Source organism: Lontra canadensis, unplaced genomic scaffold (genome assembly GCF_010015895.1).
Source record: "Lontra canadensis isolate GAN:19392208 unplaced genomic scaffold, GSC_riverotter_1.0 scaffold39, whole genome shotgun sequence".
In the NCBI taxonomy this organism is placed as follows: Eukaryota; Metazoa; Chordata; class Mammalia; order Carnivora; family Mustelidae; genus Lontra; species Lontra canadensis.
In genome coordinates, this window is record NW_022631033.1 from 3,058,827 (window position 1) to 3,079,812 (window position 20,986).

General features: G+C 40.0%; 1 protein-coding gene across 1 annotated transcript in view; it reads right to left on the bottom strand.

The window, feature by feature from the left end:
* CSMD1 (CUB and Sushi multiple domains 1) overlaps positions 1-20,986 on the bottom strand; it is a 1,958,110-nt gene that overhangs the window by 298,508 nt on the left and 1,638,616 nt on the right. Inside the window, exons 24-25 of the mRNA XM_032869815.1 lie at positions 9,660-9,851; positions 9,266-9,392 (exon numbers count right to left, since the gene is read on the bottom strand). Coding sequence (XP_032725706.1) covers positions 9,266-9,392; positions 9,660-9,851 — 319 coding nt within the window. The remainder of the gene's footprint in view (positions 1-9,265; positions 9,393-9,659; positions 9,852-20,986) is intronic.

Below are 20,986 nucleotides of genomic sequence, written 5' to 3' on the forward strand. Positions count from 1 at the left end.
ACTTTGTTTTCATATAGCAGCCACCAATGCAAAATGACATAAAAATACTATTTACATTAATATTAAAAAAATCCTGTAGGTAGGAATAATTCCAACAAATGATCTGCAAGACCTCCATGCAGAAAACTACAAAGCATTATCAAAACAAGTAGGGGTGCCTGGGTGGCTCAATGGATTAAGCCACTCCCTGCAGCTCGGGTCATGATCTCAGGGTCCTGGGATTGAGCCCCGCATCGGGCTCTCTGCTCAGCGGGAAGCCTGCTTCTCTCTCTCTCTCTGTCTGCCTCTCTGCCTACTTGTGATCTTTCTCTGTCAAATAAATAAATAAAAATCTTAAAAAAAGAAAAAAAAACAGTTATATAAGATCTAAATAAATATTCCAAGCACCATGTTAGGAATCAGAAAATTCAGCACTGTAAATGATGTAAGTTTTTCTTAAATCGATCTATGGATATAATGTGATTCTAATCAAAGTCCTACAAATTTATTTTGTAGACTGTAACAAATCTTTCTAAGCTAAATATGGAAATGCAAAAGGACAAGATAGTTATAGCAATCTACATTACAAAGACCAAAGATGGAGGATTATAGCACTGGTTATCAAGACTTATTACAAATAATTAAGTAATTAAGATAGAAAAATACCTACAGATCTATATATCTATATAGATCTGGTTAACGATAAAGATTGCATTGTAACATGCAATGAAGAAAGATTGACTTTTTAACAAATGGCCAATTTAATTTCACCAATGACTACAGCAACAATAATAAAATACTTGAATATTTTCATACATACACGAAAATCAATTCCAGTTGAAACAGAGACATAATGTGGAATGTAAAATAAATCTGCAAGAAAACCTCAGATAACATTTTTATAATTTTGGAGATGCAGAATTTCTTAATCTGGACTCCCAAATACTAATAGCTCCAAAAAGCATCTGACATAACACAATTTAAAAATATGTAAGAAACCCACTAATTATAAAAGAGAAATGAATAAAAAAATAAAATTGACTCATGGAAATTAAGAACCTGTGTTTATCAAAAGACATTATGATACCAAAAGATTGACCATAGAGTATAAAGGTAAGTGTTAAACAAACCTATAATTAGCAAATAATTGCATTCAGGATATATAAAAACTATACACACATCAATAAGTAAAAGAGGCAATCTGATCCAGGAAAATAAAAAGGGCAAGAGACTTCAACTGGCAATTCATAAAAGAGGATATTCCAAAGGCCAATCAGAGAATGTAAATTAAGACTTGATCAGAAAAATGCAAATTAAAACTCCTACACACCCACTAAAATGACTAAAATGAAAAAGATAGTCAATGCCAAGGGTGGTTGGAAGGTGGAGAACCTGGAAACCTCACGTGTCTGGGATGGGAGCAGGTATGACCACTCTGGAAGGTCGTTCAGTGGAATCTACCAAGGCTGAGCACAGAACTCACCATTACTTAGACATTCTAGTCCCAGGTATGATCCAAAAGAAAAACATGCGTGCGCTCACCAAACAGTACATGAAAGCATAGACAACATGATAACCCAAACCAGACAAAACAACCCACACGTCCATCAACACCAAGGATGAATAAATAAGTGATGGTGTATTCATGCGATGGCGTAATCAAGCTCTATCAGTGGAAGCGAAGTTTGCAGAAATGAAGATACTATACCAATTTCACTGCATAATTCCATTTTATACAACGTCCAAATTAGGCCAGACCATCTGAAGGCCACAGTGATCATCCTTGAGAATGAATGATTCACATGGAGCTCAAAGGGCACATGCTGTGTCTTGGCGAGTCTATTTCTTTATCTGGTTGCTGGTTACACAAGGTGCTATTGTGTGGACAAGCCATACACTGGTAGTTTGTGTCCTTCTAGGCATGTGTGTTAATGAGAAGCTTCCACAGACAACCAACCAACCAGGCATCTTGGTGCTGTGATATCTGCCAATTTGGAAAATGTCTGATGATTTCAACAATAAATACACTATAACAAAATTTAAATACAAATAAATTCACAGCCATTTAAAATAAAAGAAATATTAAATGTCAATATGCCAGACACTACACCACTAGGCAGGGAACATTTAAAAATCAAATAAAATATAGTATCATCCCAAAAGAACTCATACTTATTTCAGACACAGGTACATGAGAAAACAAAAAAGCCATACACATTGCAATGCACAGAATCACAAGCATCCACAGTTACGAATAAAGCTTTCGGTCAGCATAGAGGGACATGTGTCCAACTGTGTCTCAAGATGTCTCCGAGGGGTCTTGTCAGGCAGAGAGAAGGAAGGAAGGAAATTCAAGTAAAGACAGAAAGACAGAAATGAGTAAACAAATAAATACCTAAATACGTCAAAACTGTCAAAAAATAAAATCTGCAAATAAATATAACAAATAAAATTTTGTAGATTTTTTTTTTTTTTTTTGCCTGACAAATTGACAAAGATTAAAAGACTTTGTTGGGTTTCGGTGAAAATGTGGAGACTTCCTTTTCATACACTGTTGGAGGTGATATCTACTCTTTTTATTTTTTTTATTTGTTTTAAAAACAATTTTGTAATGGCCATCAAAACTTAGATGAGCACACACGCCCCATGGTGGATAACAGGGGAAACTCTACAATAACCCAATATCCCAACAGGGTGTGGTTTAAAGAAATGCAGGCTGGCACATTTAGCCAACACAATGTCATGCAGTGACATGAGAGAATAAGTTGGAATCACTAGGAAGGACCTAAAACTCTACCTACATTTATTATCCAAAAAAATGCTCAGAATACTATGTGACATACTATTTTTGTAAAAATAATTCAATAAATAGATAAATGAATAAATAGAATTTTATATATTCATTTTTGCATACAGAAACTATAGAAATACAGATCAAATTTTCCAACTGTAGTTATTTCACACCTAGGATGACAGCAAACTACTTTTCAGGTTTCTTATTTTTCTGTAACACATTTCTAATATTTCAAAAATAAGGGAAAAACAGATACTTCAAATAGTATGTCAATGGACTTTAATTTATTCTGCATATAATAAGCAGACAAAATAATTTTTAAAGTGGGCAGGTGAAATGATCAGTTTTGTATCATAGAAAGATTTGTAATAATATACGTAAAAATATTTCCACCGTTTGAGCCAGCAAAAACTTCCGTGGTTGTTGGTTCTAAGGTATTAATTACAAATAAAAGCAAAGGTTTACTTGCAATACTATTTGGTGTATGATTAAATATAATATTGAAAATTAGAAATAATATAAATAGCCAACAAGAGAGACAATATTTAACAAGACACACTCACACTATAGAATATGCTTAGTTGCATGTAAGATATGTGTCCATGTGTCAACAATTATGTATGTTATAGGGATAACGGAGGTCTTTTTCTTATTTACGATTTTCAAAATGTCTTTATATGTCTTCATTTTTCAGCCATAATAAACTAATATCGTTAATAAAGAAAATAAAACATGTTCCCTAGAATGAGAACAGTGGACTAGAGAAAGCCTTTGCAAGATGGTCAGTTAACAGGCCCCATGCATTACAAGGGTCTGGACAAGGGGAGTAGAGGCAATTATGGATTGGTAGGTGCTATCTGGGAGCTTCAGTCATGGAATTAAGGAGATGTGAGGGTCACATGAGTGTGGGTGGGAGAGAAGCTTGTGATATGAAGAGTTTTGTCTTCCATCCTTGGATACATGTTTATGACGTTAACACAGACTACAAGTCTGAAGGAAGGTTGCTGTAAGACAGAAATGCTGAGTTCAGAGAAGAAACAAGGTTATTTTTAGATGGGGTAAAAAGAGTGAAAGCTTTGTGGAGGAGTTGACATTTTAACGGGGTCCTACTAGATGGGGAGAATGTGGAGATGAGGCAACAAGGTATAACTGGGGAGAGCGGAGGTCAAGAGACAGAGCTGGTATAGCACAGCTGGGATTAGGGACTAACATATATATGTAGTTAGAGATAAATTTGTAAAGGCACAGTAAGCCAAATCAAAGAGGGTATTACCGCTCTGGTTAAGGAGCTTATGTGTGCTGATCATCAAGGGGAGTGTTTGAGAGATTGGGGAGAGTAAACCATGGTTTTGGAAAGGTCAGCTGGGAGAAGATTAAAATAAGAAAGGTAACGAGCATGTTAAGTAAGGAACTGGAAGTGGCAGATAACAAGAAAGGAGGATAAACAAATGGAAAGATGACAAGGCTTTGGCCCATATGCAGCTATTTTTTTCTCAGTGCTTATTATGAAGACATTTAATGTAATTACCAGAAGAATGCTGTGAGACATCTACTGACATCTTGGATTTTCTATTTGGGGAAATATTGAGACCAAGGAAGGAGAAATAAGGAAGAGCAGAAGATCATATTGAAAATTAGAATCCCCAGCCAGTGGGAGGAAGGTGGATGTTAAGAAAAATAGGGAATATAGAAGCAGGAATCTTAACAGTGGGAATGACAGTAGTAAAGGCAGTGTTGAGGTGTCTAGAGTCTATCGGTGGGGAGCTCCTTATTTCTGAAGCAGTGGAGTGGGAAAACCAATGTTTCCACTGCCAACTCCTCCAAAATTCCATCTGCATTCAACTCGAATTTGAAGTGTAACCACTTTTCTTTTCTTTTCTTTCTTTTTTTTTTTTTCCCCCCATACCTCTTCATTTTTTGGCCAATGCCCTTATTCATGATCTATTGATGCGAAATGTCAGGTGGGTTTCTCACGGGAGAAGGGGTTGCAACACAACATGCTTTGCTGTCTGTGCATGACCTGAAGAGCAGAGGCTCAGTGCCCGACTACCCAGGGACTTTGACGGAAGACCTGGTCAGCCAGTGATCGTGATGTGCCTCTGTGATTTGTGTAGTGATATGGGAACAGAAGAGCAAAAAGAGAAGTCTGTCCTTTACGCAATTCTTCCAGTCAGTCCAAACATTTCTACTGGAATTTCAATTGTGTTGTTAAAGTTAATTAAATAATCAATTAATTATTTAATTAATAATTAAATGGTGTTAATTAAATAATCACACCTGAAATTGGGTGTGTCAGGATCCTGCAAAGGGAGGAGTGCCTGCAGCTCTCCTGCCTCTAACTTTCTGTCACCTGAGTGGCTGGGGAGGTGCACTAACACAATGGCTGTCCCCATGGCCCCACACTAAGGACTGGAAGCCAGCCCAAGACATGGGAGTCTTGGTAGTGCAACCAGTCTCTTCCCTTTTGCTGGATGAAATTCTCTTGGCTGGTTATTTCCTCACATTATCTCCAAAAGTTAGGTATAACTTGTGGTGTTCTAAATAAGAAAGGAGAAATTTCAGACGTTTTGTTTCTGGCCTCATATGCTTAACTGCTATCATCAAGAGCTTCCAACTTGGGTTTCTAGCCTGTTTGCTAAGCAAGGCCTAACACTGAGATTGGACATAAATGTCTAATAAATAGAGGCTATTGGCTTGCCATTTTCCTCTTGACTCTATTTCTCATGGGGAGCTTAAAGTCTGGTCAAAAATAAATTAAAGTATCCCTAGATTTCAAAGCTAGATCTCACTGTACTCTCCCCACCGCCCAACACAACCAGGAAACAACTCTAAGTCACACCAGGGTAAGATGAGGACCACCGTCCCTCATTTCACTTTCTGTAAAAGTCTGCATAGGGACAGTTGTGACAATCTTGGTAAAATTTTGATGTACCTCTGATGTTTCTAATAGTGCATGAGCTTTTCTAAAAGAATTCCCCTCAACTATACCTCCAAATGCAATTTCCTGTGAATGATTAGGAACAGAAATACTTTCAAAGTGAGTTTTCCAGACAATTACACTTGCAGAAAACCAATTAAAACCAAGAAACAATATACACATGTGATTATGTAAAATGTGGCCTCCGCTGTTGCTTGCTGAGGACGTTTATAGCGCCGTTACCTTTACTATATAAATTATAGCTGTGCTCCGCAATGAAATACAGGAAGTCTCTTAGAGAGATGTTTACATATAACACTAAATGTGGCTAAATTTACTACAATGTCTTGTGATTAGACTTTTAATTAAATTTGGCTCAGGTAACTGCTTTATCGAATATATGTTAAAATTACAAACCTCTCCCAGACCCAATGCCCTATAACAACAACTATTTAGGGTTCTTCTATTACCTTGAACAAAAAGCTATAGCAATATGCAATCAGAAATTGCTCTGGGCTCCAGTGGAATCAGAATAGGCCCAGTAAGAATTGGCCCCGAGGTGTGTAGAAACCATCCCTTTTATAATTTCTGGGGTTCTGCTGCTTATTCGTTCTTTGAGAGTGAAAAACACTTACATTGAAGAAATCATAGTCTGAATGCATAATAATGAATTCCATTTATATTAAGAATTTTTTAAGACTTAAATTATTCCCTGGGCTCATGTTTCTATAACTGATGTTTTCTTCATTATCAAGTAAATGGTGTAGTTAATATTGGCTATGTTACCAGTGGAAAAACTAAGACTTCGTAACAAGCCAACCAATATCAAAGCTAAGAGCAGACCCTATTTTTCTGAGTATTATTAGTACTATGTTAAGCCTGCAATTGTACCTCATGTACTTCTAAGTTTTTTTTTTAAGCACCACACTAACAATAATACGTATTTTCTTAATGAAGAGCAATTACCAGAAACATTTCAAGACAAAGTTGAGTAAATTAACTACAAATACTGATGCTTCCTTCTTCGTTCCCTATTTAGGAAGGGCTTTATGGCTTAAGTCAGAAAGATCTGTTTACAAACTTGGCAAGACTAATTATCACATGAGAAAGAGAGGGAAGAGACCTAAGACATTCCCAAAACAGACTGAGTATCCAAGGTCTTTTTCTTCCCCCTAGAATACTACTGGTTGGACTTCAAACCCAGTTCGTGACGTAAAAGGTGTACATTTTTTATTACTTCAAGTCATTCTATATTACATTCTTTTCTCTTTTCTTATTAAAATGTTAATGAAGTATTAGATTCACCTGCAAAGAATGAACTCTTCACTTGGGTTGCATTTAGGAGAATAATGCTCACTTTATTTCTCAGGAAACGAGACACAACAGAACTTGTAAAAAGATACAGAAATTTGAAATCCTCCAAAAAGAAAATATATTCTGTTTATGTAAAGTTAATTTGTCAATCCAAAGAATTCCTGGATTTTTTTTACAATAAAAACTAGTGTAGCAGGTTTTATAATACTCAGGTCAAGCATTCAGGAATTCAAGGTTAAAAACGAATCTTTAGTTTTATTTAGTTCAATGGAAAAATAACTGCATTGATTTCCATAAAGAATACAGAATTTTAAATTGTTACTCAAACATACCTTATTTTTGTCCCAATAGATCAATAATTACCTAATTAATCATTTAACTTAATTAAGACTACACATTTATTTATCTATTTTTAAAAAGGAATTTATTTATGTATTTACTTTAGTGAGAGAGAGCGCGAGGGCTCAGGCTGGGGGCGGGGGGGATAAGCAGACTCCATGCTGAGCATGGGTGCCAAGACCTTAGCTAAAATCAACACTTAGATGCTCCAAAGACTGAGCTACCCAGGCATCCCAAGGATACAAATTTATTTTTAAATTAGTTATTATAAAATAAGACGTTGTATTATAAACATGACTTGGGTTGCTTCTCTTATTCCTCTTAACTAATAAGAATCATTTCTCTTCGGGTATGTAACTGGGAATGGCCCATGCCATGTTAGCTTAGACTGCGAGATGTTCATGTCGTGACATGAAAGACAGCAGGTGAATGTCAGAGGACCGATGTCACATGAAGGGGACAGAGTGTCATGGGACACAATACGCATCTCCCCTTGGCTTTCTTTCCATTTCACTGAACTAAGTTACAAAGTCGCAGTGTGGTGGGTCTATGTCTGTTTTACATACATTGCTAAGGTTGCTAGTGTGACTTTTGTGAATAAGGACAAAAATTCAGTAGTTTGTCAATATATCTATCCATTCATTTGCCCCAGAAAGAGATTGCTGGGTTTGACCTCCCACTAGCTTCCACTTCATGTATTTGAGGACAAATTGGCCATTTTGTCTCTCACGGGCATAATGACACATAGGTGGAGAGAAAGTATCAGGGACCTGGGGATTAGCACTGTTGGGGTTGAGACAGAATTTTTAAACAATAAATTTTGTACAGATATTTCAGAGCAACTACAACAAAAGGGAAAAATTAATGAAGATAGAAAAACGATTTGACAAGGCACTGCAAAGGACTGCATGCCCTCTTCTAGTTCATCAAGAACTATAATCAAGAAACAACTTAATTTGAAATTACTCTTTGATTTATGTGCTGTGGTTTTTGACACAGCCTTCTGACTAGAACATGGAAAATTACTTAAAAAGATTACTTTTTGCTGGTTTATTTATTGGTATAAAAAATTTACTGGAGTAACTGAGAACCATCCATTGAAATACAATACTTTCTTTAGAAATGTTTGCACAATTTCCTGTGCTTTTTAAATGATTTTCCTTTACATGTGCAACTTTAGATTGAAATGCTTTCTTGGTCTACCTCAAACTTCCTTTGGTGTATTACAAATGGCCGACTATCCTCCATCCCTGTATGCATGCCCTTTTCCGGTGTGTTTGGTTTTCTTTCCAGTAGGGGATGGAGTATATGTCTTCAAACCTTATCTTGCTTGCTGATGAGGTTGGTTTGTTTGTTTGTTTGTTTGGTTGGTTTTTGTTTCGTTTCTGGAAAATGGCACATTAGCAAATGAATGCAAGCCCGAGCGTGAAAATTCTGTCATCTTTTGCTGCCAAAAACCTTCCACCATGAATAGTTTGCTAAAGGAACAGAAGCCTGGTCTGAAGACACCCCAGCATTCCTGACCGTCCAGCAGAGGTCTGCACACCTGAGTGAGGCCATCCTGGACCCTCACCCTGACAAGCCTGCCCCGGCCAGCCCTGCGCAGGCAGTACACACAGTCATGGCAGAAAAAGAACTGCTTTCTGCCACTACGCTGTGGGGGCTGGTTCGTTATGCAGCAAAAGCTAACTGATACATTTAATCTATTTTTCTCTTTTTTATAGACGGCTTAATAGCAGTTCTCAGAGGAATTCCAAAGGAAATATATGAGCTAATAAAACATTTCTGCACATCATTGCATGTTTTTCTTGGACTCAGATGTGAAACCCATCATGGAAAATAGAGGTGCTATTACCTCCACTACAAAATATAGAAGACATTCCCATGTTCTAAAGCCCTCAAAACCAAAATAGCACAGTTACCTGATGGTCTTCCCTGGGTCTGCCTCTATGATCCAGGTGCAGTGGAGGTTGTTGTCATATGGGGCCGGGTAGCCGGGAGACAGGATCCGCCCGGAGGTGGCTGCGTGGATCTGGCCACCACACTCGGCTGCAAGAGATACAGACCCTTGAGAAAACTTACTCCAGGCCCCACATGCTTCACTTTAGCTATTTTTAAAATCTAAACCCCAAACCCTCACATCCAGATTATACACCTAGCCCACCCCCCCAAAAAAAAACAAACACATGCACATCTTGGAAGAAAGATCCTGAACTGGAGAGGGCACAGAAGCATCCTGCCCTCTTCCAAAGCACACAGAGCTCCTGCCCTTAGGTGTGCGTTTGTGTCCTGTTGCAAGCCGGCCGCCCAACTCACCGACACAGGAAGGCAGCGGCTTGTCCCACACTCTGCGGTCCCCACTGAGGCAGGTCAGTGTGTCGCTGCCGTGCATGGCGTAGCCCGGGTTACAGCTGTACAGAACCACAGTGTCAGTAAAGTGGCCTTCGTCTCGGATCCTATAGCCATAGTTAGGGACTCCTGGATCCTCACACTTTACTAGGTCAAAACCTATGAGAAAGGAGGGGAGAGACTGAGTGGAAGTAACTGTAGTAAGCAACGAGTGAAGACAAAATAGAGAAGGTCGTCGAGTGCCCCTTGAAGCATGGGAAGAAGAAGAAGATTGTGAATTCAAAAAGGGAAAAGCCAAATGTGGGTCTCGACTGGGTTTTATGTATTTGCGAACCACATGTTGTTTCATGAGGCTGAATCATTTCATTTGTTCTTATCTACTTAGGTAACTGTGAGGAGAACCTTAATTTCTGAGAGTCCCAAGTTGTCCTCTACTAACCCACATCACCCACTGGCATGCTGGGTTCTTCAGTTTCCGGCTTCTGTAGTCCCTCTCTGTGAAGCCCAAACCTTCCAGAAGGAGGGACCCACCTGCCTGCCCCAGGACACTCAGCAGAGTCTTTGCCATGAGCACTCACCCTAGCTTACAGTCACGAGCCACCCACCTTCACACAGACTTCCCCTAAATCTCCAATATCTCGAGGTTCCTAGGAAATGAAAAAGTTGTTCCCGTTGACAGAAGATGGGCTTGTGAATTTCCACCTGCCACACTCCTACGGTGCACAGTGAAGGGGGCAAACAGGCAGCTAACGCCGTGCATGATGGAAATCCCAGAAATGAATCACTGTAATGACTTCATCAGACTTAGCTCTTAAACTCAAAGGAATAGATGACAGAAATGAAGATTTAGCTTCTGCGGAACTCAGAGCTGTGTATTGCTTTTATGTGAAGCAATATTTTAAGGCCATCTGTGGAGATAGTCTTACACTAACATTTCTCTCCTCACATCCTGATGCAAATTTTGGCCCTTCTAAAGAGCGGAACTGGAAACCTGATGTACCATATGGTCTGTTTACATTTATTTCCACCTAACTTTGACTTCTTCTGTTCTGAAAGAAAGAAAGGAAGAAAGAAAGAAAATAAGAGAAAAGAAAAGAAAAGAAAAGAAAAGAAAAGAAAAGAAAAGAACAGAACGTGATTTTTTTTTTGAAATATGCCTCTCAGATTTGCATTTTGAGATGGCTTCCATGGAGGACAATATAGCTATACATTTACAATATAATTACACCTTCATGTTCTCTACATATTCAAGATGGAGTTCTGGGACTTTGTATAGGAGAGAGAAAAAGACATGTGGTCATTTGCACTCAGTTGCTAGGACAAGTCTCTTTCCTATAAGTTTCCCTCTATAAAGGGTTAATCTTTACCAACTATGCCTTTACAATAATTCTGGTCAATTTAAGAAATGCAAGTAACTTTAATTCAGGATGCCCAGAAAGAAAGAACATAAGAGTCTACCGACGCCAGTGCAAAGCAAAGGGCTATTTTCAATCGCCACAGAGGGGAGGCAGGCATTAGGGGGAAGGGTCTCAGGCTTGTGCAGGTTTTGACTACTCTAGTCTGACCTGCCAACACTCCCGGCTGAAAGTAAGATGGTAAGCTGCTGAATTTGTGTCTGACAGACAACCGTCAGATGTAAGTGTCGCCAAGGGCCTTATTGATGCATTAGCCTGAGCTTCTCTTTCTACAAAAGGAAAAAAGAGAAAAGAAACCTAAGTCTTTATTGTTGTCTTATTTGGTTCTTGGGTTGGTAGTGAGGGCATCTGAGCAATGCATCAAGGCAAAGCTGCTGGGGTGTGGGGAACTGGGAAGCCCAGCTTGCCCGGCCTGGACCAGAGTCACTGGCGAGGAGGCAAGAGCTTTCACCGGTCACACTGAGGAGGGCCTCGCTCATCTTAGAGGCAACTTCTCAAAATGTTTTACTATTTTGAAGTCACATTAAGTATCTGACATACTTAAAATTGGAACATTTTCTGTAGACATACAATTGAAAACATTCAGTAGACAAACAAAATCCAGGGACACAAACTATAAAGAAGAACCAGGTACCTATCCCAATGGTTCATACCCTCGTGACAGGATGCTGGGCAAGTTACGAAAGCTGTATGAGCAAGGACAGCCTTAAATTCTAACGCACCGTGCGGGGCTTACCCACGAAGAGCAGGGTCTGTGTAAGACAGCAGGCCCTGAGAGTTAGTGAGGACCTGCCGTCCCCAAAATTCCACACCTCGTGCGGCACAAACTTCTGATTTGTCAAGGAGCGCCAGAAATGTGGATTTTTTTTTTTTTTAGTTTATAATAATGGTTGTTGAATGAATAAATATTCTGTAAGTGGAGAAATCTAAAATCCCAAATCAGATTATTAAAATTAGATGCGAATAACACAAAGAACTAGATTATTTTATTGCCTTTTGGTGAAGGCTTTCATGAATGGCAAAAAGTTGGCAAATCCCACCTAATTCTTCTAAACTTAGCTTTGAAACACACACATCTTCTGGGGGCAATTAAGGCCTAGACAAAGAAATGGTCTAGTGTGTCCAAGACTTTTCCATTCTGACAACACATTTTTTCTGGGTTACACAGAAGGGTTTATTATAAAAGATATTCCCTGATGGAGATGTATACCTATGCTGATAAAGTAATTAGAGGACAAAAGTATTAGAGAAAAAAAAGAAAACAAAGAGGTACCAACAAAAATAACTATTAAACTTTAGTTGGGTTGGAGTTTTTAGAGAAATACTTGTTTTATAGCTTTTTCTATCATTTAATGTTGATTTTTTTAAAACCACATCATGTCATACAGACAAGTTAAGCCAAGTTCTCTCTGATAGGATATTCTTTCCAATATTAGTGGTCCCTCTTTCTTATGATGCCTTCTATTATTTTTTCAAAAGTTCACTGAAGTCTTCAATGGCATCACAACACTTAGTATTTAGAAAAAAATTCTACACTTGATTCCTAAATTCCCAGAGCCTCCAGGCGAACCCAATTTCATTATATGAAATGTATTCCTTGTCCCTATGAGAAAGTTGAAAGATATTTAGATCGTCCGATTTTCCAATCTTCATTCTACTGAAGAGAACCTTGTTCCTGCAAAGCTGCACACATGATTTAATAATTCATTTCCAGTTATGGACGGAGCCATAGACATTTATTCTTGGAGGAAACAGTGAAAGTGCTATTGATTAATATCTTTAAAGAACTAGAAAAAGATCAGAAACCCAAAATTTCTCTTCCAGTTTGGTGTGGAACTCTGTCTAATCACAAGCAACAGAGACAGTCCTGCTCTCCTGTTCCTCTCCACACATCAAACGGGATTCATATTGACTAAGTTTTGCTCGCTTTGGGGTGAAGAAGTCCTGTCACTGTCTCCTAAACATTTCAATATTGTTTTCCAACACGGTGAAATAAGTTCATTGACGTGTAACAGTGGACGTCTAAAGCACAAAAATAAAACTCCGCTGTTAACCTCATGTCTGTTTCAGGAAAGGATTTTCCTGTGGTTTATCAAAAATATCTCAAAAGACTTTTTAAGATGTATCTTTAGATCCACAAAAATATTGCTCTAATGAAGAGATATTTCCATTTTAATCTGGATCTAAAACACTTCATAGGAATCAGTCTTAATACTGCTAAAGACTAATGCCTTTAAAAATAGAGAGAAGATACGCTTTCTTATCTTGAAGCCACCAGCTTGCAGGAAATCAGTGCAGCAAATGCTGTTTCTCTACATTCTTTATGCCACAGAACCTTTAAAAAAGATTAAATCAAGTTATTTGTTTCAAAACATTATCTAATAGGAGTTGCAATTGTATTGAATTTATTTAGCAATTCCATTTCTTTCTGTTTTTCTGTGATTTCTTCTGAAGTCATATAAATAGCAAAGACGCCTTGAACTAAATGTTCCAGTAAAAACAGGCTGTAAACATCAGGCTGATGAAAACGACTACTCCCTACTTCTGCAGTATTAACCCAGTCTCTGTATTGTTGAAGGATTAAATTCCATATATCTTGAACGTCTAACAAAATATTAGTGTTCTAAGAGCCTTCTACTTAACTCTCAAGTACTTGGTCCAGTTTTATTTTCCAAACACAGCACTTGTGTGAGACGGGAATCTGCTCTAGATCTAATCCATTTAACGCCTCCAGGCTGGACCCTGAAACCCACGGTCTTGTCCATCCTCCAGCCTCTGTGTGCACAGCCCTTGAGAAGGTGAACTCGTGTGCAGGCAAGCTTGGAGAAGACCACTGAGCAAGGAGAGTGCTTGCTGTTTGTGGATCTCCGGTAGCTTCTCCTATGAACCACTGAAAAACCTTCAAACGTTTATAGAAGCCTGTTATCATATAACTTTACTTGAGACTTATTTCAATTTGAATACTGTACTTTTTGGTAAAATCTCCTTGGTAATATAAAAAAGGTTCTCATATGCAAAAAAAAAAACAAAAGCAAACACACACACACACTCACAAAGAAGACACACTTTCACATTTGTGTGTGGTAAGAAGAAGTATATTGAAGGACATATATTTTTATTCGCTCCTTGATTGGCAGTTTTCTGGAAAGAAATGTGGTTTGGGATCGGAGCACTGGTTCTGGCTATTATGGTGGACTTGAGACACGTGAAGTTCATTAACAACTGAATTTCCTGAAATGTTTGATTGATTCTTGGTTTTTAAACACAGCTCTCATTATTTAGGATTGAAATTCTAGGTGAAGCATGTTTTAAATTATTACTTTTAAATTATCGCACAATTATTAAGTTGTGAGTTTGAGTTTTAAATTATTACTTATGAAATTATGCATCAACATTGTGTTTTAGCTGTAACTGTTATTGGTTTCAAATTGATTTTTATTACCAGCTACTTTTTTCTCACTTATTTATTTTCCCAAATATTGTTTTATTATTGCTGTTATTTCATGATCATGTGGAAAGAAACTCTGAATTTCCCCAAAATAGCATTATTCAACAGGATGGTGACGCTATCTCAACGGAAAAGTGACCTCCTGAGCTCCAGAGTGAAATATCAAAACGCCTATAGAGTCCAGAACAGAAAGTAGATGAACAAAGTCATCACCTCCTTTTCTGGGACCATCTTGGTTCTCACAAACTATGTCACTACGACATCATAGAGCAAGATAATCATAGCTAAAAATTCCAGGAGTCCATCTCAAAATAACTCACAATTGTAAATGTACTGTATACACCCAAAATAAGTCTTTCAAGTGAAATCTACTCCTGACCTTCCACAGAGCTATGAGGTGGTTCAAGGTGTTACTAACCATTCTGGGGAGGCTTCGAGAAGGAATCTCCCTTGTTCACCTTCTCTCATCCATGTTTAACACTGCACGCCAACTGTCCTCGCTGAGGGTATTTAAAACAGAGGGCTGGTAGCTCTTGGAGGGGAATCAAGGTCAGCATCTACAGCAGGGCACGGAGACAGACGGGCCGAGGGCATTTTACTCTGAATCAGTTCTTAAAAGCATCCCACTGGTGAACCGTGTTCTAACTCACACACTGTGGTAAGGACTTATGATCAGCATATTATCTGAAGTTTTAAAACGATCTGTGACTTATGAGGCAGGGAATTTGTTAGTATGAGTAGAATGGCATGGAACAGGGCCATCTTTTCCATGGTGTACTTCCACAGGTATGAAAATAAATATTTTAAAAACAGTATGGTACTCGCTACAGCTAAGTTTCCTGAGAAGGTTGAGAGAGGCACGGGGGGAAGCAGGAAGGCTGGGCACGGCTTTGCAGAAGAGGCATAATTGAGATCATCTAGAAGGACAGTAGGCATTGGTGGTTCTAGAACCAGAGGAGAATTCTCCAGATAACGTCTGCATGATTACATGAGGGGTTGGGAGGAATATGGCTTATCCTGGGATGCAGGATACTTTCCAACATCTTACAGATGCTTCACTGAAAGCATCAGGAGAGAGCTGTCCTGCAGCCCTACTGAGTGTAGACTGACTCAGTACACAGTGGGGTTGGAGGAATAGGTGTCGGCCTGAGGAAGCGGCACAGATATCTGTAGCATTTCGGGGAAACGATCAGGGCCAGTATGGAGTATGGATTGGAGTGAGCGGAAATCAGCAGAAAGAATTGGGCCATGTTTATCTAGCGCTGAGGGTGGGCTTCAGCAGTGGGATACGGGCTAGTGCATGAGGCAAAACCGCGTGTGTGCGCGCGTGAAGCACGCAAACATGTCATCGTGCAGGTGGCATCTGGGAGATGATGGAGGCGACGTTGGGATGGCTGTACTGGGGGCAACAGAAGAGAAGGCACTGAGCTTGTGCGGGGGCATGAGGCAGAGGAGAACCTCACAAGCCCTCAGATTAGCGTCCTCTCACGGTGAGCCTGCACATGATCGAGGAAAAGAAAAAACTCCTTCATCGGCGACTTGCAGAAATAAATAAACACGCTCTGAACACTCTGGGGGGCATGGCACGAGGCAACGTCAGGCCTTACGGAGCTCACTGTCCAACGGAGGAATCTGACACGATGACGAATGGTGGCAGACTGTCACGAGCTCCCCAGCAGTAAAACATGGAAGCGTGGATAGACGTGGACACAAGCCTACAAGTACACAACTGCATTCTCGGCACCGCCGCCCCTGCTTTCTGTGGCTTATCTATCTGCCCCAGTTATTCCTCTGCTTTGTGGGGTTCACTTCTTTTTCTACTGGAGATAAACAGAGGAGCACAGAATCCTTTTTAAAAACAAACAGGAACCTCTATCCATTTTAATAAGTATGGCCCCTGTCACATAGAATTAAGTGTACCGTTATGTGGTTAATATGAATGCTCGCCTGACATCACTACTCTCCGTTCGGGTGATCCGCGTCTTTTCTGTGTTTAACTGTTAAAAGTGTCGATGTTAAAAATGATGACTCTAATTGATAATGTAAACTATGAATATTATTTTCATAAAATGTAATTTTTATTATCATTTCTACCTGATGATAAGGTTAGTAATTTACATACTAGCTTAGCCTAGCAATATTTCATTTTATCAAAAAAGATATCAAGAGTATAATTTGTAATATAATGTTTGTGTTTTTTGGCCCAATGTTAGGGGGCATTAAAGTGAAAAAGAAAGATAATTTAGATAATCTTACTGAAGACACATATCTAGAAAATCTTACCCTCTAACCCACATTAGTTAATTCATTAAATCACTTAGTGAAAATGTATTTGTAAAGTGCTGACTGTACTTTGGAGACCTTGCTAGATGCTAAAAATATAAAATTAGTTGATGTCTGTCCTGGCTCACCGGGAGCTCACAATCTCGACGGGAAGACAAATAATATACAACAGTTAACATCTTGCATCTCAGTGGGACATCCATCCATTTACTCAATACAGACTTATTACGCACATAATATACAATACATTGCACATGGCAGCAAATCCTGTTTCAATACACAGGCATAGCCTTGCCTTTTAGGGCTCCGAGTCTAACCGGACGTGTCACTATTACATCAACACGTGCTTAAGAACAGCAGGGATGCGCATGCTGGGGGCCACAGGAAGAGTTCTCCGAGCCGGGTCTCGCGTCCTCCGTCAGGATTTCTGTGAAAACAGGATGCTAGTACAGGGCAACCCATTTATAGGCAGCCACACAGTATGACATATGGCTGCTTCTAAATGAGCCACCTGGACTTTCCAAGGGGACGTAGGTGACGCAAGGAACACGCCATGCTTGATGCTGGATGGTCCCGCCAGGTTTGCAAATAAACAAACACACACACAAGTACACATACACATCGATACAAAGCGATATCCAGAGATACAATGAAGTGACTTCAGCCAACAATATATCACATTAACTACATAAGATGTAATTTGATTCTTTTTCAACTCTATTTCCAGATAGAGTGATAGCTTTTGTGTTTCGTCTACGCAGAATAGTTTAAGGAGTAACTTCTCTCTAGAAAAGACTGTTTTCTGGGGTGGGAGAAGTCCAAAATAAATAAATAAAACACATAAAACTCAGCGTGTTTTTATTTTTAACTCTGACACCCACTAATTGCTTAAAATACCTTGACTATTCCAAGAATCTGATTTGTGTTGATTTCTTTAAAATTGAGCTACAGTTTGCAAGCTTGAAGAATCTTCAGGTCCACGTTTGAGGTTCAGAGGAACTGGAAACTAGAAATTTCTACTTAACTAATTTAATATCAAAACAAGGAAGAAACTAAAGCCAGATTGAACACAGATTCTGTTAGTTTGTGAAAATAATCATCAATAAAAGCCAATAGACAAAGTGGCGAGTCAATGACATCTACTAATATATTTATCACAAATACCACAATTAAAATACACGTTGATCCACTGCTATATAATTACACATTTTTAAAGACCAAGATACACTTGCAGCAAAGTTTTCTTTTAAGAAACTAGAGCATTCCTATAAAATTGAACAGTACAATGATTATTTTTTTATTTTATTTTTTCAGTGTTCCAGCTTCATTGTTTATACATCACACCCAGTGCTCCATGCAGTCCGTGCCCTCCTTAATACCCACCACCAGGCTCACCCAACCCCCCACCCCTTCCCCTCCAAAACCCTCAGTTTGTTTCTCAGAGTCCACAGTCTCTCATGGTTCGTCTCCCCCTCTGATTTCCCCCAGTTCACTTTTCCTTTCTTTCTCCTAGTGTTCTCCATTTTTTAATGGTAGAAAATTTTCACATTTTTTGCTTTATTATTTATGAAAATCTTGATCCATGAAATGAAATTGGTAGAAAAATGGGAAAAGTGACATTAGGAACACATCACTGAGTTATTTTGAAAACCACCATTTTTTAGTAGTATATACTTATCAGCACATCATCTTAATCCCCATTGCCTAAAACTCAATGTTTACATTTGCATGCATTTTTTTTTATATGGGAATTGACATTTAATCAACACATTTAATTCTTTTTTTACTTTAGTAGAGAACTACAAACTGTGGCTAATTCATCGTTTTCAGCCACGGATCTCAGGACCTTCTTCTTATTTAGGAACTGAATAAAGAGACAGGTGTCTTCCATAAAGGCAATGATGAACATGAAGCTAGTTAGTTACTAGCTTAACATCAAGCTAGTTACTAGTTAGTTACCAATTAGTTAGTAGTACTAATTAGCAGAGCACACACTGGGCCATGCAGTGTATTAGGCAGATCTGCCCATGCTACCACTTTCATCCTGAAAATAATCCTACAAAATAACCCTACACAACGGTTAATTGTAGGACCCTGAGTCAGGCAGACTGCGGAGTTTTGCCACAGCCGAAACCCATGCAGGTCAGTTTCCTGTCAGGAGCACACACAGGGTTAAGTGGTGATTCCTGATGCAGAGTTCCCTTTGGCACGGCCCCTGCCTACCCTCTCCCTGACAGCTTCTCCCAGTGGTGGCTATGCCCACCCTGGCTCCTTCTGCTCTCCTTTCCGGGAAAGGGGACTATCCAAGACACACCCTGACGAACTGGATAGGAGACAGCACTGTCTCTTCTCACTGGCCGTGGGAGAGTCTCTGGATTGGGCCAAAAAAATGTGATAAAGAATGAAAATTTCCAAAATGAAAATCATTTTGGAAAGGCCCATGGGGATTTCATTCTTCTTTGCTCATAAAATATCTAACCTTTCCCCTTTCCCTAGAAAAGTTTTCCACATCGGGTCAAGAAACCTGTCAAATTCACACACAACCACACGAACCCCACACTCCCCCCCAAGGACTGCTCTGGGGTCAGCCTGTGACTCGAGTCCTATTTCCAGGAACACGGCTCTCGGCTCTCCTCGGTCACTGTGTCTCATTCTTGCCAAAGAGAAAAACAGTGTGTGAGGATGGCGGAGGCACCCACAGACAATGTCTGAAGACCCTGAGTAGAAGAAGCAGAATGACTGCCCAGTGGAAGGGTCCCCACCGAAAGGATCCCCCACTGGGAATAGCTGACGAGATGGCCAGTGGCCCCAGGACATGAGGACTCACTGGAGAAGGGACATAAAGGACAATGGACATTTTGAAGTGATGTCTGGACTAACTGCAGTTCCAAATCCCTTTTCCTTCCTCTGTTCCCCTTCCATTTCCAAGCGTTGACGATGAACACGAATGCTTCTTTCTTCCTGTCCCCATATTGCAGAGATTTTATAAGAAAAAGTAAAAGAAAATACACTGAGCTCTTCCCAAGTAAACTCTGTGTAAACATAAGGGGTTACCAATAATACTCAGGTTCATTGCTGCTGTCACTACGCAGGTGTCGTAACTTGCATTATTCTACAGCAGGTAAATACGAAGTAATTGTCAAACCGGATGGCAGAACGCACCACCTCAAGCAAGGTTGTGAGGCCATCATCCCCCAGAAGAGACATCCAGCTCGGGACCACCGCCAGCGCCTCCGAGCGCCAGGACGGAGGAGCACCGTTCCTCACGTTCCACCTCTCGTTCTTGCAGACTTTCTGCACGAGTGACAGCAGTCGCCGCCCATCAGCCTAATTGTGACTTGTAAGCGGCACCGCCCTCACCCAGCTGGCTTCGGAGACAGGAGTAGAGGGAATCACGGACTCAAGAGCCACGGGGTGCGATCTCACCCTGCCGCACTGAGATACGCTTGCTCACTGGGAGCTGTGACACACGGCGTGTGAATTCTCACGTCCGATAAACATCGCCCCGGTTTAGTTGCAAAACCCGAATGCCAAGCAAAATGAAATAGGGAGCCAAACAATTCTGTGAACCCAATGAAGCCCATGAATTCGCTCTCTCCCTGGATGGGCACCACTTCCATAACACCAGCTCAAGTCAAAGACACCCACACCCCCAACACCGTGAGATGATCTGACTCCCTTCTGTCTGTTGCTCCTAAAACCATGTGCCCAGGAGCTGGTGGCCGCCCCAGCCTGCTCCCTCACAAGCATCCCTCTTCCTTTCTGATTTTCCGTGCTGGTCCACGCCTCCCTCACTCCCACCAAGGATGCTGCCAGGGTCTACTAGGAGATTTCCTGGCCGGATCATCCTTGAAATGCAGGTGAAGAGCACAGTCACAGTCTTGTCACAATCCTGTCACCCACTCTTGCCTCCGGTATCCAGGCTCACTGCCCAGCTGGGCCTCAGCATCACTCATGTCCTCCAGGTCACACCTGTCCTTTAAGACCAAGTTCAGCCCATTTCTGCTTTGGCATCCCTAGCTCTCCCTCCTGTGTCCTCTGTCCTTCCTGAAGTTCTCATGAGTGCCACCACAAAATAAGTGACAGCTGGTGGCTGTGTGTTTTTTATTCTTCAATGTTTTCCCATGGATAGAGTATATCACCCCACT